At 38.8% G+C, this 23,353-nt stretch overlaps 1 protein-coding gene across 2 annotated transcripts; it reads right to left on the bottom strand.

Annotated features, from left to right (window-relative positions):
• Positions 1 to 5,360: 5,360 nt before the first annotated feature.
• CDK1 (cyclin dependent kinase 1) lies at positions 5,361 to 22,036 on the bottom strand. 2 transcript variants are annotated; one of them, XM_068547489.1, is made up of 8 exons: positions 21,937 to 22,036; positions 19,797 to 19,858; positions 17,298 to 17,454; positions 16,370 to 16,493; positions 14,167 to 14,337; positions 12,818 to 12,981; positions 12,566 to 12,707; positions 5,361 to 9,824 (listed from the first exon to the last, which is right to left on the bottom strand). In XM_068547489.1, exons 2-8 carry the CDS (start codon positions 19,831 to 19,833, stop codon positions 9,726 to 9,728), a joined length of 894 nt encoding a protein of 297 aa, XP_068403590.1. In that variant the 5' UTR covers positions 19,834 to 19,858; positions 21,937 to 22,036; the 3' UTR covers positions 5,361 to 9,725. The 2 variants fall into 2 exon arrangements, with proteins under 2 accessions (XP_068403590.1, XP_068403591.1); XM_068547490.1 differs by having other exon boundaries at positions 21,923 to 22,036.
• Positions 22,037 to 23,353: the final 1,317 nt, after the last annotated feature.

The raw sequence follows: 23,353 nt of genomic DNA on the forward strand, positions 1-23,353 counted from the left end.
GGTCTGCACACCCCACAAAAAAAAGCCCTTGTACACGAGCAGATGGAGACATATATAATAAAACTTATAGCAGCACTGTTCATAACAGCAAAACAGGAGAAACAAGTGTCTATTAATAGAAGAAGAGACAAATAAATTAGAATCATACAATGGAATGCTGTAGTAAAAGCAAATGAACTATAGCTACATTTATCAACATGGATGAATCTCACAAAGCCAAACAAAATAAATAAATGTCAGAATCTTTAATATTTATATAAAGCATAAAAGCATGCAATATGATGATGATGATGAAGATAGACAGATATGTTGTAAAAGTATAAAGAAAAGTTGAAAAAGTGTAAGGAAATACATCTTTTTGAAAAAGAAAGGGAGATGTGGACAGAAAGAGATATGCTGTGGGTTTCAAATGTAATAATAATGACACTGGGTAACGGGTGCACGGGGCCGCTGTATATTGCTATTGATAGTTACCTTAAGTTTACAAAGGGGCCTGGAGAAGTGTGAGTCTGAGTGGTTTTTCTAAATGGCAGGAAGAGACTCCATTATCTTTGATTGGAGGCAGAGCTTGATGCCATTTGGCGAATGCAGACTGGCCCGAGAAACCCCTTCCAGCTCTCTCTCCCTTGGGCCCAATCCAATTAGGCAAGCAACCCTCGACCCCGCGAGCTCTAGCCATGCGTTTTGGTCCCATCCCAGTGGCATCCTCCTGACTGTCCTGCAGATATCGTGGGTAGGAGCTACGCTCCCAGTAAGTCTTCAGTGTTAGCTTCTCAGGCCCCTCCGGCTGGCGCTGGTTCCGTGTCTCACCATGGCAGGAAACACGTTTCAGAGCTCTTCAAGGGTCCCTGTGAACCGCTCCCCGCCACTAGACTTGGGTTAGTTAGACGATAGCATTCCCAACGTAGCCCAGCTCTCCAAAGATCACCCTCCCCCAAATCTCTCTTCTCTACTCTAAGCTTTTTCACTTTGCTTTTTTTTTTTTTTTTTGGCTAAAGGATCTAAGCAGCGCCAGCTTCACGGGCATGTGACCTGTGCAGTCACACGGGCCTCCACACTTGGAAGGGCCTCCGGCCTGGTTTAAAGCTCTGTTGTTGCTGTCTGGAATTTAATACTTTCACTTTGCACTGGGCCCTGGAAATGGTGTAGCTTTATCCTGGGCCTAAGACTTGTGGGACAGGTTCTTAGAGCCATTTCCTTGTAAATCTGCATATCAGGTATGGAATTCTGATAACTGCTCTGACAGCTACCTTACTGGCCGAAGTCAAAAGAGGCAGGAACATCCCATTACAATTATTTACTTGCTTATAATCTGTCTTCCCAACAAGGGGTTGTAAAGTCCACGAAGACAAGACGAGTTGAATGCTGTCCTCACGACCTAGTTATTTGGCTCATAAAACGTTTTCAATAAATACTCATTGGAAGAACAAACATTTACAGAATCATTAAACCCGTGCTTGTCCCAGAATTGTTTCCTAACAATAGTTTATATGAAAATCATATACCGGATTTTAGACAGAGGATATATTCTTGAAGAATGTGCATAACTCAATACTGATTTTTCCACAGAAGTTAATGGGAGATGCTTCCTCAAAATCCACAACTATGGTACATTTTTGCTTTCATGCTGCTTTTTATTTTCTCAAGATTACCACTAACATTTCACAGGGTCCTCGCTCTAAAATGTGCCACGGGAACTGTTTGTTTGGCCTTCAAACAAACAGTAAATTAAAGCCAATCTGAAGTTCATTAAAAGCCAATCTGAAGTTCATGACATTAGAGCCAATCTGAAGTTCATTCCAAAATGCCAAATTTTCAGCCTATTTTTCGGCCCTAGCATTGTCACCCCCATTTAATGAGTGCTCAGGTGAGATTGCCTCAGAAGGTAAAAATATTTCAAATTATAAAACAATCGATGTGAAAATAAGGAGAGTCAGGACTTTCCTGGCGGTCCAGGGGTTAAGACTCTGCGCTTCCAAGGCAGGGGGCGCGGGTTCGATCCCTGGTCGGGAAACTAGGATCCCACATGCCCAAAGGTCATGGCCAAAAAAAAAAAGAAAAGTAAGGATATTCATCACCACAGGCACCTGCAGGAGCTCTAATTCAGGGAAGCCACAGCCTGGCTGACACAATGCTGACAAAGGGTCTGCAGGTATGTTTTCCCTGTCAAAAGTGCCAGTTGGCAATGGCATACACCAGTTTTACAGTTCTCTTGGCTTGCCAACTTTCAAATGAACTTTCAAAAACGGGTGGTATTTCCATTACTTCAGATTCTATACGTGATCTTACACATACACTTATACTGACATTTGCATAATTAAATTCACACAAAGGCCACCATACTGTGTGTCACGAGGTCACCTGTGTTTCAGTGTGTCCATAAACACACTGCTTTACACTAAACAGACGAGCCTATGGATGGTGAAGCAGCAAAGCAGCAGCGGCTCTGCAGCACCAGATGACCTGACGTGGTTTTGGCAGCAAAATCAAACACAGGGATACTTCTTAAATGCAATTTGCTCCACATGGCAAATGATGGAAGAAGTGAAATATCTGACTAATACCTAATATTTAATTCCTAGACAAAACATTTCAGTGCAAATAGGGAAGTGCTTTATTTACTCTGATCCAAGTCAAAGGTAGCTGGATAATTAGTTTTCTTTAAACAACATTCAGCTTTGCTGACATCTCATTTTCCAAAAGCAGCTGTTAGCCAAATATAGTATTGTTTATTCACTCCCTGGAAGGCTGTTTTTAAAAAGAGCTTCTTCTGGTAAAAATATTGCATCACATAATTGGAGATAACAGGAAAAGTAGGAGTTGATGTTTGTATTTAAATAAACATCTGCTCAAAAGTCCAGTTTTCTGTTTGTGAATAACTGCTTTATTTTGTGCCATCAGGCACACTGAATGATTGCTGTTTATTCCTTGCTTTTTCAGCCATGCTAGGAAATATTCCAAACATGGTAACACATGAGATAGTTCTCTTGAAAAGGGATAAAAGAGATAAAGCTGAGTTCTTTGCCTTTGTCCTTTATTATACATACGCCAGCTATTCCAGTGCCAGAGACCATATGAATATGTAATATTAACATCACAATGTTTATTACATGATACATACTTAAATTGCAGTTGGACAGTTTCCTTTTTTGGTTTTTTTTTTTTTAGAATGTGACTATTTAAAAATACCTGTAACATCTGAGTTAAACCCCCGATTACACTCTGAAGGGAAGTAGAGAATGAAAATCGCTATTTTGCTCTTGCAAAGAACACGCTCAGTACCTCTCACTTACAATGTGCTTGGCTTGCATGTGCTACTTGCCTTGTTGGCTATTTCACTTTTAATTTCTAGCAACTGAAAATCTACGCAAAGTTCTCTGATCTGACTTCTATTTTCTCCTCACTGATTACTTGGGTTCTCTCCCGTCTGCCCGTTTTATCCTTAAAATACATAATTTCTTTCTTGAAGCCATTATTGACTCCCAGCTTCACTGTCAGAGGCAATCGAAAACAGAGTAGAAGTCTCTTTAAATTGGAAGTCAGAAAACCTAGGTTCTGTTTCTCACTCTGTTGCTGAAATCTGTAGGTTCCTCCCTGGGAAAATAAGGATTGAACTGAACAATGTCCAAGATCCCATTCAATTCTAAAATTTTATTTCGCTAACTTGGAAATGAGGTTTGCTGCAAGTGGGTGGGTCACAGAGTGAATGCCAAAATTTGGGGGGAGGGAGGTGAGATGTTGGCTCTTTAAGGTTATCCAAGCCACTAGAACCTTCTGTTGGCATGGGTAACTGAGAGCTCTGAACATATAAATAACATTGCATTTGTCATCCAGTCCGTGTGGCTTCAGATTGATGTTGACTGGTCTAAAATGTTTTGTGCTCACCGGGGAAATTGCAATCTTTTTATGTTCTGAACCATTTTCCGTTAGTGCCTATGCATGAGAAGTAATTCAAACAAGAAGCCAAAAAGCATTTCTAAAACTATGTTCAAATTCTAGCAAGAAGATTTAAGATGGAGCAAATGTTCTGCTCCCCACTTGGATCTTTGAAGCAGTGAATGCAGTTCATGAAGAATAGATTTGTATTTTCTTGCACATAAATATGCCTGTCATGATACCAGAACCATTAAGACAAATGGCTATGGTCGGTTGGGAAATGTATCTTTTCTGTCCATATTATAAAGTATGTTTTATGGTATAATTATTCTTGTGGTTTTATAGTTAAGGATATTTTTATAGTATAGGAAGCTTCTGTCTATTGAAATAGCATAGGCCACTTAATTATTACAAAGCTCTTTACAAATACAAAAAACTACTAATACTCATTAGGAAACAAATTCTCCCCAAACGTTCTGCTTTTGTTATTGCATTATTTCCTTAACAGAAAAGTATAGCATGGTTTTGAAATCCTATCTCAAGGAAAGGCATGACTGCCCATAGAAATAAATGCTGCAGATTTCTACTCCTGACTGGTAAAGAGTAGGTACACGTATGTAAGCATTCCTCAAAAGTTTGTAGGTTCTTTGAAAGGTCAATAGGAATACATCTATATCAGTACCATTCTACACAACCAATACTAGAAGTTGCAGTGAAAACAATAATTATGAGAAATAAAGTGCTTTTAAAGGAAGATATTTAACTAGGTAAGGATTTATAACTATGAGGGTGCTTAAAATTGGGGGTTCCTTTAGGATTATTTATCCAAGTGTTATCTTGGTATTGACAACTGTGGCTCTTTGGGGTTGAAATGACAGAACCCCAACTCAAACAAGATTAAGCAAAAAAGAATAAACAACCCACCACTCCTACACCCACAAGGGATAGTGGGTAGCTCCAAATGCTAAGGCAGCCCCGCCGGAACCAGGGACACCAAACTCCTGAGAATCTTTCTCTATTCATCACTTTCTTGGCTCAGCCAGTTCGGCAGAATGCGGGAGATGCCTCAGGCTTCCAGCCATGTCATCCCAGTTTGGCACAATCAGCAGAAAGACGACTTCATTCTCTCGAGGTTTCCGTAGCAAAAAGGACCCTCATGGGCCTTGTTCAGATCGTTTGCCCACCCCTGGACCAATTACTGCTGCTGGGTTACGGTTTATTTGTTTGTTTGTTTATAAAGGTCAGGTTATGGTTTACTGCACTGATCCATTCTGGGTCATCCGTATGAACAAGGAGCCAGAATTAAGGAGCGCAAGAGGACCACGTGCAATGTGATAAAAGGAGACAGTGCTACCTAAAATGGGACAGGAAAATGAACTGGACTGCAAACTCTCTCACCTTGGTCCTTTCAGCCTTGAGGCAGAGGTCTCAGGAGCTTCGGTGCTAATGAGGGGCTTGCAGGCCCGTGAGGGCTGGTTTGCACACCCCTGAGCTGGGTGCTCCTTGGCACCTGGGCTGCGCTGGCTTTAGTAGTTGCCTGCCTTCTTCAGGTTCTTTCTTCTTAAGCTTTAGAAACTAAACACACGTTCACTTTATCGGTTTATTGTGGGAAACAACATGATGCCATGGGAAGAGAACAATGTGAAGCCAGAGAGCCCCCAGATCCTTGCTCCAGCGTTTACTAGCCTTGAGACCTTCGGCAAATTACTTATGCTCAACGCATCTTAGTGTCACCATCTGTAAGGTAATGTTGCCCACTCCCTTACAAGGTTGCTGGGAAAGACAGGGAATGTATGTAAAGCACAGTAGCTGCTCACTATAGATGTTCAGTTGTTATTGAAGGGGAGGCGCCATAACCTTTGAGCAACCTTAAAGGGCTGGGATCGTGTCTAATGCTTGAGGTTCTAGACCAAGGGCTGTGAGGATGAAAGAACAAGACATGGCCCCAGCCCTCACTGGACTTAGAATTTAGTAAGGGAGAAAGTAAAAGTGCCAGAAGAGGTAATATAAGAAAAAAGTGCTGAGACTTCAAAGGAGAAAGGAATTACCGTGTGCCAGGAACCTTACCCATATTCCCCATCTAGGGCACCTTGTGTTGCCATTTAACAGATTTAAGCACCAATTACTGTGGCAGAAAAATAGCTCTGACTGCTCAATTTTTGTAATGTATTGAAAAAAGAATATTTAGGGCATTCTGACAAGACATGTACTATATATAATACATGCATGATGCCTGGCAGCCCTATCTACATCCCTCACAACAATCCTACAATCCTATGTATTTATATAAATAAATCCCATTTATTATCTCCATTGTGCAATTGAGGAAATAGATTCAGAGATGTTGAGTGACTTATCCAAGGCTACAGACAGAATTGGCAGAACTGGGAACCAAGCTCCAATATGGCTCTAAAACTGGAATCTTTACATTACACCGTTCACTTTTCTCAATTCTCAATGACAATGGAAGATTTAGGTTCGAATTCCAGTTCAACCTCTAAATGTATGCCTGGCTCTAGGTCAGTTTCTCCTTCTGCACTTCTGTGCTTCCTCTACAAATAAGCTGACCAAATAGCTAGGTTTCTGTTCAGTTCTCTAGAGTTCTGAGAGCTACCCAGGCAGTGATTCTCAAAGTGTGGCCCCTGGACCATCAGAATCATCACCTGGGAACTTGTTAAGAAAGTATATTCGTGGCTATGCAGGATGTACTGAATCACACTCTGGGGACGGTCCAGAAATCTCTTAACAAGCTCTCCAGGAGACCCTAATTCAGCATTCTAAGGAATGCTGGTATCGTGATACCTTTTTTCCTCCTCAACAAGTCTATGACTCTCAATGCATCTCTTCTGAAGCTTTTAAGGCATCTTAGAAACTTGATATTTACATGACAGCATGGGACTAAAAACGTCTAGTCTTGCTTCCAAATACTTCACTCCTTTCTCCAAAGGGTCTAAAGCTACAATCCCTGTCAGTACCATTAATATCCCACCTGAGCCTTCTACTAGATGCTATTTTTAGGTCGGAAGTACCTCCCTCTTCAGGGACTTTCACCCTTTATCCCTCCATCCCTCACTTTCCCTATAATCATTCAATACTCTATCCATCTTGTCCCAGACTTATTTAAACAATGTCCACTACTCTCTTAACTCCATAGCCCACAAACATCTCTAATTGTCTCTACTTTGTCCACAAAATGCAAAATGATCCTAGGGTCCTATGGAACCTCACTGACTTCAGTTTGAATATGGCAACGATTTAAAAGGGGTGGAACTGAAGTTGACCTATTATGAACTACAGTTTGCTAAAGGCACTAAAGTGGAAGTGTATTCCACCTAGTAGAACTTTCAAGTCTCCTTAAGTACTTTAAAAATTATTTTTTACTAATTAAAAATTATTTTAGTATGTTAATCCAAGTCCCCAAAAGACCTTTTATTAACTCTAAAACACTATCATTTTTTTTCAAACATTTAATTCACATATGCCATGTCCACATATAAATTAGTAAGATTTTACTACAAATTACGTATTAACTTCTTTGCACCATTACTGCCTATATATTTTAACTTTAACAGCAACAACAACAAAAAACCCTTCTCTAAAGCTTACGGACAAAGAGAAGATAGAGAAATTGTCACAGTATATGGAAGTCTTCTATTGGTGATGATATATACAACCCTCTCCCCTCACTAAAGAGTACAGCCTGAAACAGAAATAGAACAAGTTAAAGGTAATGCAAGATGACATGAAGTTTTAAGACAACTAAAACTAAATGTCGGTCCAAAGTTGTTAAACTCACCACCAACTGGTGGTAACTGGCTACATCAGAATCATCTTGGGGAAATTTTGAAAAGAGACAAATTTTCAACTTCAGAATTGTTCAGGGTAGGACCAGAATTAGTCTCAGGTGTTTCTAGCACACAACAAATAGAAGAACTATTGGCTCAGGGAAAAGATCCACTTTAAAATGAATCAGAAGCACCACAGCACAAGCCAATGTAAAAACATGCATGAGATGAGGACCCAATTCAGTAGCTCTTCACGCAGTCACTGAAGCTGCCGTAAACACTTTACACGGGACTACACAGATAGCTGGAGCAGGACAGAAAGGAGGTCACTCATTACAGCGACTGTTGGCAGTGTTCTACCGTCTCATTTCCCTGGTCCACTAAGTAGGTTCTCAGTTGATGAATTACTGACTTTTCAAACAATTAGACGGCAAGGAACAATACCAGTGAGGATGTGTGCTGCTGCTACCAAGTCCACAAGGCCCCAAACATTGGTGACACCAGTGCATCTATATATTATTGAAACAAAAATACCAAGAAATAATTATATAAGACACACCGATAATTTCGGGGGGGAGGGCGGGGGGAAGGGTATCATTGATTAATGCTGATCCTGAACCGCTAAAGGGCTGCAATGCACAATTTGAAAAGTAGACTCACTTCAATACTTCACTTCACAGGTAAGAGAACACAATTCTGTAGATACACCATTTCACCATCTCAATTAAATCTTTGGTGTGACCTTTCATTTAACAAATTCCCGCCATGAAATCTCTCCACAGTATGACCTCAAATGACTTCCAAGCTCTGCATTCCCTTACTGCAGGCTGGCTTCCGCCAAAGGACCTAGAACAAGGCCACCAAACGTCTCACCTTATAAGCCCTGTCACCAAAGAAAGTGACCTATCCTTTCTCCTCAAGTGCAAAAATTCTAAGACAACAAGATTAGGCAGATCACCCATTACATATTCAGTCAACTGGATCAGTCACACAAGAATGCCCATTCTAGCCATAAGTAACCAGGAGGAAAAATAGAGTATATGGGCAGACAATGGATAGATGTACACTAAAAATGATAAAACTATTTTTAGAGACATTTCTCTTGGCTATAACAAATAAATTAGCCTGCTTACAGGTAAAAATCACAATGAGCAGCATTATTAATTAAACAATTCCCAAAGCTAGTGATTTTAGCTAAATAATTTTACATTAGAACCTTCTAAGAAGGCTGCTAATAAACTAAACTATGTCAAAATTTACAAACCGAGTTTTAAAGTCAGGCTTGAAAGCCAAGATAAGCAACTCCTTGTATAGTTATTACCTCTGACCAAGGCACAAGAATTCACTCAGACAAATAACTTTCGTAACCTACCTAAAAATAGGATAGCTCATAAATTTTCTAAACTGTTCTCCCCTGCTGTGGACAGCCCTTAATCTCTGACTGTAAAACTTAGCAAACTTTGGCATACGCTAATGTTAGTTTTATAAGTTTACTAAAAACCTCTCTAAATTTAAGCATCAGTTCTCAAATCTGGATAGTTTTCTCATCTGAATGCCTAAACATTTAGGTCACGAATTGAAATACCAGTAGAAAAATATTCATCTTTAGGCAGGTTGTAGAATTACCACATGGCAAGAAACTGACAAGATAATTTAAACATTCAGAACATAAAAATACTTCAAAGCATTATGAATTTTCAACCAGGCACACTTTCCTAAAGTTTAGTATTTCCAACTACAGGAAAAGCAGACTGCTGTAGGATTTTAGATGATTTAAGCTAACTCAAATTTTTCCCAATTCCTGACATCAATACTAGATTTATATAGTTTTATTATAGTAACAAATAGTTGTTACGGTGGGATCTACAAACATATACAGAATTATTATATTTAAATTCATATAGAACAGTATTTACATTTTTAAGTTACACTTTTGAAATCAGAAGATGAGGCACAGCTTAAGTTTTACAACAAAGAAAAGAAAAATACACAAGACAAAAACAGTTAACAGTAAAAATACAGCTATCTGTTCTCGACACAACACATGGAAACTCTGTCAGAAAGCTACATCTTCTTAATTTGATTGTCCAAATCATTAAAGTATGGATGATTCAGTGCCACTTTGCCAGAAATTCGTTTGGCAGGATCATAGACTAACATTTTCTGTGGGAGGAAAAAGATTTTTTAAAAGGTTATTTAAGAAATAAACCATTTAAAAAAATCTCCAAAAAGCCTTACTTTTCTACCAATAAGCCATAAGCTAATAATTTTAATGAAAAACTACTAAATGAACATTTCTGTCAGTTTAATACCAAAACACATAAATGTCCTACTTCACCCCCTAGCTCTAAATAATCTATTCCTTAAATCAGAGATATCTTGATAACCTCTTTTTGCTATAAATTATGGTTTAAGACACAAGCATTCAGATAGCTTTAAAACCAAGGCATAAATTTAAGAAAGATTATCTAGTTAATTATATTTACTTTGAGAATTAAATGGCCCTCTGAGTTATTTACAGCATTCCTTAAGTGGTGGCAATTAACTATAGAGGTGTCTAATGTAGTTTCCAGCAAGTTCCAAATAAAAACAAAACCAGACTGCAATGTGTTATAAACATAGTTTAAATGAGTCACTAAATGAATTATGGTCAGACAACCTAGTATTGAAGTTTATTTACACATTAACAGAAAAGGCCGAATAAAGTTAAAATTTATCTTAACGAAATATTATTAATCTTAAAGAAAACTAAATCAATAAGCAGACCCAGAGATACTTTTACTATCTAGTTACCATTTGAGCTCTCATTATATAGCTAGCACTCTATTAAGTGCTTTGTACGTTTCATGTTACTTAATCCTCACAAAAAAAGGTAGGAATTAGTTCCACTTTACAAATAAGAACTTTGAGGCTCAAAGAGGTTATGGAACCTGCCCAAGTTCATAGAGTTTAAGAGTGATAAAGCTGAAACTTGAAACCAAGACCGACTTATGATTTACAGCAGTGACTGTCAACTTGGTGAGACTTTGCCCCTCAGGGGACATCTGGCAATGTGTGGAGACATCTGGGGTTGTCACAACTGGGGGGGGGCATGTGTTAATGGCACCTATGGGACAGAGGGCTGGGATGCTGCTAAATAGCTTACAATGTACAGGACAGCCTCCAGCAGCGAAGAAGGAGCCAGGCCAAGATGTCAACACTGGCTACACCAAGGAACCATGATTGACAGTACGATTTTCATTTCGTTAACTAAAGTGAAATTCTTCATGTTCAAGAATCATGGAAGTTAAAAAGACAGACTGGGCCAGGAATATAGAAGGCCTTTTATATCTTATCATCAATATTAATGTACAAAATATCTGAGTGGCAGTAAAGGATCTTGGACTGCACTTGTAAGCATTTGGGAACTCTAAGCTGAATTTGGTGGCATGATTTATAAATTGTGAAGGGGCCCAAAGATCAGTTAGAACATGTGTATGATGATATAGCAGTAGATTTTTTCCTTTGTTTAGTAACCTGTCAAAATCCTTTTTTTTTTTTGCAATCACAGTACCTGAGATTCATAAAAACTAGTCCCTTCTAAAATCCCAGTATTGGACTTCCCTGGTGGTGCAGTGGCTAAGAATCTGCCTGCCAATGCAGGGGACACGGGTTCGAGCCCACATGCCGCGGAGCAACTAAGCCCATGCCCCACAACTACTGAGCCTGCGCTCTAGAGCCTGCGAGCCACAACTACTGAGCCTGCGCGCCACAGCTACTGAAGCCCGTGCGCCTAGAGCCCATGCTCTGCAACAACAGAAGCCATGACAATGAGAAGCCCGCGCACCGCAATGAAAAGTAGCTCCCGCTCACTGCAACTAGAGAAAGCCCACGTGCAGCAACGAAGACCCAATGTAGCCAAATAATAAATAAAAATAAATTAAAAAATAAATTTAAAAAGAAAAGAAAAGAAAAGAAAATCTCAGTATTTAAATAATGTTCTAAAACAAATTTCCTGAGGCAGGTCTAGGACAATTTTTTATCCTAACACATTTTTTTTTTGTCTTGTTTTTAAAGAACACAACTGTTTAGTTGGGAACAGCAACGTTACAGACGGAAAAGGTTTTAAGAACTACATTCGTCCTTCTGCTAACCGGTCTGATGTGGAAACGAGGCAAAGTGAGAAATGGGAATTCATGCAGTAAAGACTTTAAAAACTAAAACGACTGTGTCTAAACTAAAAAGCAGTAAATACTGAGACAAAAAAGCTGGAGAGGAAGGGCACTCCAAGTCCGCAACTTAAAGGTTTATTAACCTCATCCTCTCCTTCAGAGTATCTACAGCTACCTATCAGATTAAAAACAAGTGAACAAGGGCTTCCCTGGTGGTGCAGTGGTTAAGAATCCGCCTGCCAATGCAGAGGACACGGGTTCGAGCCCTGGTCTGGGAAGATCCCACATGCCGCGGAGCAACTAAGCCCGTGCGCCACAACTACTGAGGCTGAGCTCTAGAGCTTGCGAGCCACAACTACTGAAGCCCGTGCGCCTAGGGCCCGTGCTCTGCAACAAGAGAAGCCACCGCAATGAGAAGCCCGCGCACCGCAACAAAGAGTAGCCCCCACTCGCCGCAACTAAAGAAAGCCTACGCGCAGCAACGAAGACCAAATGCAGCCAAAAAAATAAATAAATTTATATTAAAAAAAAAGTGAACAAATGCCAAATCCTCCTCTCAAAACCACTAGTGTTTTGCGTATCTAAAATGGAGCTAGTAATGTGCTCGCTTCGGCAATAAACATAACAGACATGATAGTTATGTGCCTGGCTCAGTATACGGTGGTTTTCTTCCTATTTCCTATGTGAAAGAAAGAATTAAGTACATTCAGAATCATGCACAGTGTTAAAGTCAATATAAAGGGCATTCCTTACCGAGAGCAGATCCAAGCCATTCTCATCCAAGTTTTTGACATGGGATGCTAAGCTTCCTGGTTTCCACTTGGGAAATGTATTCTTATAGTCCTGTAAAGATTCCACTTCTGGCCACACTTCATTATTGGGAGTACCCAAAGCTCTAAAAAGCCACAGCAAAACAAAAACTTATGGTGAAAGTATAAACATAACTCTTGCTATATACATGTTAATTTAAAAGTTCTTAATAGCTCAAGTATAAAACAAAAATACCTGAAAATTCTGAAGAGTTGATCAATTTCTGAATCCCCATGGAAAAGTGGTTTCTTAGTTGCTAATTCAGCAAATATGGTACCTATACTCCAAATGTCAACTGGAGTTGAGTAGCGAGCTGACCCCAGCAATACTTCTGGAGATCTATACCAGAGTGTTACTACCTATTACAAAGAAAATATCTTACTTGGAATAAATGTGGCATGTTAAATTACCTAAATGTAAACATTTCTATTTCATTAGGACTGTCCTTCAGAATGCTGCTTGATTGCCTCTGATAATAGTGTTTAAAAGTCAATTAACTATACACAATACTAAATGTTAGATAAATAATGAAGTCTTTCTAAGCTATATTCATTAGGGGGGAAAAGAAAAAAGCACACCAAGTCTTTTCAAATCATTAAAATGCGAGGATCAAAATAGTCAAGATAGCCTTCACTTACAAAAAAAAAAAAAAAAAGCCCAGTGATAATGGATTTGGGGTTGACACTGTACAAGTGCATGTACCGATTACATGCTGAAATCACAACTAAGTCAAACAACAGTTTATTAGTGGTCTAGCACCAATCTACTACTTTAGCATATCTAATTTATCACACTGGAGGTCAGTGGCATATGTTTAAGCCAATGGAAACCAAATAATCTTTATTTATAGAGCCATGGGAAAAATGATAAAAAGGAATAATTAAAAGAAGCCGAAACATCTGACCAGATCAGCACTGTCATTAAGTTTTGATCTGGAGGAAGTCTTTGGGCAGAAGGGTAGACAAATCCACGGAAGACAAGGTTTCCCAATAATCCTTAACTATGTGAGTCAACATTCCCTTTCCCTCCAGAAATAGCAAACAAAATGCCAAGTCATCAATATAACACAGACAAAACTTGGTTATATTTAGAAGCTTCTAAATGCATCTGAAATAGTAGCACTTAAGCAACAAAACCTGTCTTTTAACCAATCTTATTGTTTCAAGAGAGGATCCAATCAAGAGACAGAAATCTCATGGTAATTTGAACAGGGAAAGTTTACTGTAAAGGATTAGTAACTACAACAGAGGATTGGAAGATTCAGAGATTGACTAGTAAGAATAATGACTCCTTCCTGTAATGCCTCTCCAGCACCCTCTACTGTCAAAGAGTAACATCACAGCAACTGGCAAAAGAAAAATACTCAAAAGGTTCCAGATACATTTTCACATAGCAGGCAATGAAGGATGACTTTGGAGCAGAGAGGCAATAAACCGATACTGGCACAGAGTGGAAATCTTTCTGATTGACTATTTCTTTCTTGACTTAAAGAATATAGAAAACAATCCAGCAATCACACTTAACAAAAGCACCAAAAACCATACCTCATGTGTATATACTCTAATAGGTATTCCAAAAGCTCTGGCAAGGCCAAAATCTGCCAGTTTAATTGTTCCTTTATCATCAATCAATAGATTTTGAGGTTTTAAGTCTCTGTGTAGAACTCTTCTAGAGTGACAAAACACAATCCCTTGTAGGATTTGGTACAAATAACTCTGGAAGAAGGAACCATAAGTTAGAAACTTAACCATACCATTTAACGATTTTATAAATAATCTTGGTGGCTTTCTTTCAAAGACATAAGAGATTATAATGCGGAGAAATAAACAATTTACCAAAAAGTTCTCAGACCATTTGAGACTAACAGGAAGTATTTGGGGATGGGAAGCCCATTTATATAAGGTATCATGTTTGTATACCTATGACAAAGATATTCACCTTATGGGCACGTCTTTATGAACTCACTTATTCTTCTTTTACTTATTTTGGTCCCTAATTCTTAAGTCATAAGTTAGTTTTCTATATAGAAATTTTCTTAAACTTTTGTTTTATATAATTATAGCAACTCTATTTCTACCTTGAATAAGGTTAGTCTTTTCCATTTCAGTCTTTTATCTTTACATATTCATTTCCTCTTTGGAGACATTGGTCACAGACTCCAAAAGAAACAACAAAGAGAATATTATGACTGTGTATTTAAAGAGATACAATTATCGCAAAATGCTGTTTGGTAAGTTCAGAGAAGTGTTTTAATAAGATACTTGTTGCCAAGACAATGTAATTGGCGTTTGAAGCAACATGGATATTACAGAAATAGAAAATATACATAGTTACAGTATTGACTTATAAAGTTCAAAATTATAAAATACATAAAATCAATCAGTTGGAACAACTGGCTAGCCATTTGGAAAAAAATTAAGAACCCTCGTTCTTACACCAAAATAAACCTTTGATCTATCTAGAATTTAAGACAAAAGTAGGGGGTGGGGGTTATCTACTAGAACTACTAGAAACATTGTCATGTATTGTTCTAATACATGTGATCTTTGAGTGAGGAAGACTTAAATAAGACATAAAAAATCTCAAAGTCCAAAAGTCATGCACAAGATTGTTAAATTATAAAAATTACTAACGGTGTACTCCATTAACAAATCAAAAGACAAAAAAAAGGAATAAAAGAACTATTATCAACATGTTACAGATAAGAGGCTCTTAGAAACCAGTGAAAAAATATCCTAACAGAATCATCAGTGAAGAATATGTATAGGCTGTTTATAAAATGTCTAAGAAATGAAAAAATGTTAAATGACATGCAAAATGATATTAGTCTTTTTCACATAATAGATTATTATCAAAAAGATTGATAAAAACAAGTTTCGACAGTGAGGTATTAAAAGAAAATACACACCATGATGTTTAAGAGTAAATTGCTCTAATTTTTTAGAGGGCAAATGGCACTCTCTATCAAGATTTTAAGTGTAAATAAACATCTTCAACCCATTGATTCCACCTGTGAGAATCCATCCTATAAGGATGTATACGAAGATATAAAGATATTCACTGCAGCACTGATCATAAGGGCATGAATCACCAAGCTGGAAAACAATTTCAATGTCCACCAGTGTGGAACTGGTTTACATAACTGTATCAAAAATTAGGAAGACATCTTGAACAAAACGGAATTGAAGGAAAAATCATAGTGGGGATTTCCCTACAAGGTGATATTACAAGGAATACTCATTACAGTTACGTTATGATATAGATGGGTGTCAAAAATAAATAATGTTTCTGAGTAAAAAAAAAAAAAAAAAAATTAGAAAGACAGGTAGACCTATGGTCGAATAATGTTTTACGTAGAAAAATGGAAAGTAATGCATATATATATATATATATATAAAATCCCATTTTAATAAAAACAGTATATGTATATACACATACAAAGTTGACATATGAGTATCTCTAAGATTACTAATAAAACAATGGCTACACAGGGAGATCAGTTCCGTGCTTTGTGACCACCTAGAAGGGTAGGATAGGGAGAGTGGGAGGGAGACGCAAGAGGGAGGGGATATACAGCAGAAACTAACACAGCAATGTAAAGCAATTATACTCCAGTAAAGATATTAAAAAAAAAAAAAAAAAAAGAATGCCTACCTCTGAGGAGAGGTTTGGTAGAGATGGTGTAAGGATAATTACACTTTACATTCACAGTGGAAAAATACTAATAAAATTAGGCAAGATTCTTACCTTAACAAGTGAAGGATCCATGAACTGACCAGGAGGGATAGAATCCAAGTATTTCTTGAGATCCATGGAAAGGAATTCAAAGATGAGATATAACCTGGAATCCTGCATAAGCACATCTTGAAGACTGAAGAATAAAATAATTATATGAAAATTTAAAACTCTAACATTTTTGACCTATACATTTCACAGTTGCTGTTACATAAAGCAGGGCCATAAGAAATCTTACTATCCTGCTTTGGGAAAGAAGAGGGGGTAGCTTCCCTAGTGGTGAAAACCGTAGCACTAAACTAGAATTTGAGAAAGGAACCTCAGGGCAGCAATTGAAAATTAAGTCATATTATATTAGGCGCTAAGTGGCAAGCGGCTTCTACTCCAGAAGAATGTTTCTAGGTTGACTGCTTGTTGCTCAGAGCTTGTCTTTCCATTTCCATTGAGGTAAATAGAAACAAACCTTAGAGCAGTATCTGACCTTACTAGTTGCTCACTATCTCTCGCCCCAGAAAAATGCAGTTAAATCCTAATTTGGAAAGATGCCAGTCCAAATACTTAGAAAGGAAAGCTTTTATCTTCATCTGACCTATCTAAGTGTCTCAGGTCTCTGATTAAGGAGTCTTTAAGCATCAGAGCTCTCAGAGTGGGAGCAGTGTCAAAGCTCTGTGAAAAGGACTTCCTTTTCTCCCTTGACCAGTTTACCCTGATTTTCCAGCCCCCACTACTAATCTTTATCACCAAGCTCCTCTAACTCTGTTCCTGCTTTACCAGCCTCTTTTTTTCTATGCCCAGCATTCTCAATGAACAAAAATAGTAAGGTTCTAGTCAGCTCAGCAAGGTTAGACCAGAAATTAAGCAAATATAAAAGTTTCCACAATGAAATTCACATTTGAAATAGTATGCGGAAAATGATTCAAATTCAGATATTACACCATACCTGACTATATTTGGATGACGAAGTTCTTTTAATAGAGATATTTCCCGAATTGCAGTGCTAGGAACTCCTTCCTCTTCACTTTCTAGTCTGATTTTCTTCATGGCTACCACTTGACCTGTAGTTTTGTGTCTACCCTTATACACAACTCCATAGGTACCTGAAATAGACAAAGTGTCTGCTATGTGACAACCTCCACAAACTAAAAAAGATGTTAAAAATGACTGAATCCCATAAGGTGTCACATGATAGAAATGCCTGCTGTGGCCAGATAGGAAGCATCTTAGTCATAATTATACCCTCATCACTTCCAAAACAACACTGAAGGTAACTAAAACCTATCATGTCTGTAGTTTAGAGAATTCATATAGTCATCACAGGTTTCCCATACATTTAAATTACCAGTAATTTTCCAGCACATTTTAGAGAAGAAGGATCGTTTGCAGATTGGAATGTATCTCCTGTCAAATATCCTACCTGGCAACAAGGTAGGCATAAAATACAGTGTAAAGATTTGGGCTCAGGAAATATTACTAACAGGAGTCACTGTGACACTTTCAGAAAACTTCATATAGAGTGCTTCATACACTTCAAATATATAGTCAACAATCCTCATCTAGAAAAGAATGAGGATAAAATACTTTATTAAATATTTGATCTATTCAAGCTCATATCATCTACTATATAGCAGAAAGCCTCACGTCCATTTGGAAGTTGAGGACACTGATTCTGATATATGGGCTTCAGATAATGAGCAACAATGTCAATATTGACATTGACAGGGATCCTGGAGTGGATCCCACTCAGGAAGACCAGTCATTTGCATAATATAGTCAAAGAAACTGTTAATGGTAAATTCAGAACTTTTTTTTTTAAGTATGCTTACCTCTCCCTCAAGTGTACAACATTCACCTGGTCCTAAAATTTACTCATAACAACCACTGATTAACTTATAGCAAACACTAGATATGCATTTAAAAAAATATATTTATTTATTTGGTTGCACTCTTAGTTTTAGCTTGCTGTTTCCTTAGTTGTGGCACGCAGGATCCTTAGTTGTGGCTTGAAAACTCTCAGTTGAGGCATGCATGTGTGATCTAGTTCCCTGACCAGGGATCAAACCCGGGCCCCCCACATTGGGAGCGCAGAGTCTTCACCACTGTGCCACCAGTTAAGTTCCTTGATATGTACTGAATTGAGTTTTAGACATCAGAAGTGCTCTATGTCTCTCTTCTGACTCTTTTTGAACCATATCACTTCTCAATGAACTACTGGAATAGAGCTCTAGTTAAACAGAGCACAGTGATTCCACTGGTTAATTACCAAAAATTATTTGTGACATACAAGGTATGCGCTCTGAAATGAACTAAGCATTATAAAATTTTAAAATGTTCGATATGGACAAGTTATGGAGACTGAACGGTAAAGAGAAAAACCTTTGATCAAGAAATGTTTACAGAGTGCCTACTAAATGCCAGCTAAGGTTCCACATCATGGATATAGCTATGTTCTCTACAATCTAAAAAGACATTTCCTTAAGGCAGGAAGGAGTTCCAAGACTAATGTAACAACACTCAGATTTTTGTTATTCAGAAGAAACCAGAGAACAACTTTGTAATAATTGAAATAAGAAAAGTCTGGATATGTTTAAGAAATGAATTGGGCTGTCAAAAGCTCAATGTCAAAGGGGAAAAGTCAGGGGGACAATTCTAAATCAGAAGACATTAAGGAGACATTTATCCACCAAATGAAATGCATGACCCTGACTAGAACTTCAGAGTATATATGCAGAAGTATTTAGAAGTAAAGCACATAATTCCACTGCCCTAACACCCTTCCCAACACACCTACAAGATATCAATAGTGTTTTCAAAATACAAATATTGCTTTAAGCATTTAGTATTAGAAGGATGTAAGATTATTGGAAGGGGGCTGTTGGGGAGACATGTCAGAATAATTTCAATTCTCTTGAAATGTGAACATTTTTGTGTTTTATTATGTAGAGAACATATGTATTAATGCACTAATATACTGTTAGATGTACCTGAAAGACTGGATTTTTAAAAATTAATTAGTTAATTTATTTTTTTATTTTTGGCTGCGTTGGGTCTTCGTTGCTGCGCACAGGCTTCCTCTCTAGTTGGGGCGAGCAGGGGCTACTCTTCGTTGCAGTGCGTGGGCTTCTCATTGCGGTGGCTTCTCTTGTTGCAGAGCACGGGCTCTAGGCGCACAGGCTTCAGTAGTTGTGGCTCGCGGGCTCTAGAGCGCAGGCTCAGTAGTTGTGGCGCATGGGCTTAGTTGCTCCGCGGCATGTGGGATCTTCCCGGACCAGGGCTCGAACCCGTGTCCCCTGCATTGGCAGGCAGATTCTCAACCACTGTGCCACCAGGGAAGTCCCAAAGATTGGATTTTAATGAATATTTACATGTCTTCATGTCAAGGATGTTACAGCGTCATTAAATCATTTTTTAAAAATCCTTTTATATTATTAAAACCACTCACCTTCTCCAATTTTCTCTATTTTGGTATAGTCTTCCATAGTTAATCAATGGGTATGGAAGATCCTAAAATGAGAGGAAAAGCTGATTTGATTACGTGTCACTAACTCAAAGCGTGCTTTTACGTTATTAATGAGATACTATAAGAAAAGCATTTCCCACAGTGCCTAGTGCCGTATTAATTTTCCATGAATATTAGCTATTATATTAAAACAATAGTTAGAAGGGAAAGAACTCAAAGACTCTCCCACCCTTCTTAGCTTCTGAAACATTGGAAATATTTGTATATCCTATACCAGTGTAACATTTAGCCTCTTCCAAATTAACCCTCAAATTCACACATGGATTTACCTATTCTTCCCAAACAAATCCCAGATGTTCTTTTTATGTAACACTTCTAAGGAACACCAGTGTGTGCCGGAGTTATACCCAAATATTTTAACAAGGTTATTTGACTGAATTTGTACGGCTTTATATTTTTATGAAGATAATTAAAAAAAAAATTTTTTTTTAAAGACATGAGTAAGGAGCTAAAATGTGGTCACACTGCTCACGCATTAGCGAAAGTATACATGTTTCAACTTGCTCTAGTGACAGTTTTAATCTTTCTCCTGTTGTCAGCAGTCACGTAACACAAACATGACAAAAAGTTTCAAGGTACTTTTTGTAAGGTAGGAAAGATCACTAAGCACTCTAAAAGAAAAAGTGCAATTCCACACAGAAAATCTAATTATACCCCACACAAATGTCAAGAACAAAGTGAAAAACCATATACTTGAATCACAAAGAATGGTAAAAAAAAAAAAAAAAGAGCTGAAATGACAACCAGATACTCAAGACTTCTTAAGTCTTGGCTGGTAAGTTTGCAATGAAACAATAGCTGCAGCAGCCCAAAGCATCATTTTATAATACATCACCGATGAAACTATATATAAAGGTCACTGAGCCTGAAGTTATATTGACCCTTAAGTTATATTTCTCACATTCTTCTTCAAAAGCATTCCAGAAATAAGTAGAGATAAATATTTTTTGAATGAACAAAGTTGCACTACCCCGGCCATCTTAAAAATGCTTAAATTTTACAAATGACAGTGGACGATTAGGACAATTATCTGTTCTTCAATATCCAGATGTAATACGCCTAAAGCACGATGAAATTGCTGAGCTCACTTTAAACAAATAACTGAAAACCAACCCAATTCCAAAGCTTACTCTTCCACCCTTTCCTGGTTGTAACTATTTTAAATAAAGGATGCGGCCTCAGCATACCGTTTGAATGCCCCCTGTACTACCCGTGGCAGGATGTGAAATACCAGCGGCTTAATCCACCCAGAGACCTCCAGGTCTTCAGAGAAAGCAAGACGTGCACATGGGTAACTTCAGTATTAAATAAAAATTGATTAAAGGATTTAAAAACACACGTTTCTAACTGTCGGCATGTCTTAGATTTCCACTTTTTGCCAATTCCATAGAATGTAACCACCACAAAGCATAAAACAAAAACGACGACGACAACAACAACAACAAAAAATTCAAGTTATCTAGTGTTCTATGCCTTGGCTAAGTGTTCTTAAAAGCTCTAGAAGGTCTAGGGTCATGGGCACAGAGGCAAGCCTGAGAAGGCCCACAAGGTAGTTCATCCGATCGGTTTTCCGGGACAGCCTGTGATTAGGAACTGGCCGCGGGTACCTGGCCCAGGTGCGGTCTTGCTTTCCACCCCCGGAGGCGAGGGCAGGACGCACCGCGGACGGGCGGGAGCTGCAGGGCCGAGGGCCGAGCCTGGCACTCCGCAAGCGCTCGGCGTCGTCCAACCAAGGCACGGATTTGGCTTCAGTCAGGACCCGAAAGCCTCCTCAGCCACCCGCGTGACCCCAGACTGCAACACCAAGGCCAGGGCAACCCCAGCCCTGCCGGAGTAACCCCGCCGGGGCTGGGCTCCCACAAGCCTCCCGCTAGAGCCGGCAGGCGTCGCTCCCACGCCCAGGCTCCGGACCCCAGGTGAAGGCCCGGCCTGGCCGCACGCAGACCCCAGCCGCCTAATTATCACCCGGTTCCGGGATACTCCCCCTCCGAGGCCCGCGAGTCGACGCCGGCCCTGCCGAGTCGACGCCCCATAGGCATGACCCTGACCCCGGCAACTCTACCCGGCTTATTATCCCCCGGCGAAAGCGGCGGCGGCTACCACGTCAGCGGCGCTCTCCCCTGACTTCCAAACGCCAGCTTTGAAGAGAAGTGCGAGCAGTTTCAAACTCACCGCGCTAAAGCGTCCTGGATCCACCAATCAGGTAGCCCGTAGACTTTCAAAGGAGCCAATCAGGGCCCAGCTTCCCTGAGGCTGGGCTTCCCTGGTGGCTAGAGCGCGAAAGGCGGAGGAAACGGCGGCTGGAGAAAAAGCAGGAGGGCGGGCACCCACTGACTCTGAGCGCAAGCGCCGTCTTTCATTCCAAGAGAGCGTCGTCTTACTGTTTCTAGTCATCAGAAACCTGCTGTTCGCTCTGGGTTGTTTTTTTTCCCTCCCAATATTGGCACAATTAAAATTTATTGTACTCAAATAGCTCATCACAAAAGCGATACTACATGTAATCCAAATCCCATTACTTTCACTTCTAATACTTAAAGCTAGTGTATATTTATGTTTTTCTAAATTAATGATTCTCAGGCTGGGCCAAAGGAGCACATTTCGGTTACCTTAAGAAGGAGATAACAGAAAGCTAGGACAGATGTCCTCAATAATGTAAAGAAAAATTTCCTATATATATAGATATAGGACTTAGATACCTTTTTTTACATTACACACATACATATATGGCTGTGCTATGTTTTTACCTCACTTTTTTAATTTAAATTTTTAACCTATTTAACATTTTATTTAAAAATTAAAAACAAAATTTTTCCTTTTTAAAATTTTAAAATATTCTCACATCAGAATTTGAAATGTTCTTTACAACACAAAAATTTGCACTTCTGCGGGGGAAGAAAAAGAGATCTAAATTACACTTTAAATAATCCAGTATCTCCAAATTCTTTCGTTGCCCTCCACTGTATCCTAAAGAGAGAATTACTGCACTTGAACATCATTGTGAAGTCTTTAAGAAAATAAAAAAGTAAAATAGAACTGGGGATAATAAGAGTCTTTGCACTGACTCTAAGGGACCTAGAACAAAGATTGATTACCGTGAGACTCTCCTCTGCTAGTCTAGGATATTATTTTTAACTAATTTTAACAAATAAATATATATATAGCTTCCTCTCTGGGAGGCCTAAGCAAGGGATTCAATTTATATCATCTAAAAACAGCTAGTAATTCATTACATACATTTTACATTCAACATAAAGAAGACCACAAGCTTCCATAGCTCTGATGCTAGATTTTTATTTAAATTTAACTCAGGGGGAATTTCCTGGCCATCCAGTGGTTAGGACTCTGCACTTTCACTATGGTGGACCTGGGTTCAATTCCTGCTCGGGGTACTAAGGTCCTGCAAGCCCCGTGGCAAAGCCAAAAAAAAAATTTAGCTCCTTTATCTCTCTTTTTTTGTGTGTGTGACTTGTCTTTTTTTG

The sequence above is a fragment of the Eschrichtius robustus genome, chromosome 7 (assembly GCF_028021215.1).
Source record: "Eschrichtius robustus isolate mEscRob2 chromosome 7, mEscRob2.pri, whole genome shotgun sequence".
Lineage (NCBI taxonomy): Eukaryota > Metazoa > Chordata > Mammalia > Artiodactyla > Eschrichtiidae > Eschrichtius > Eschrichtius robustus.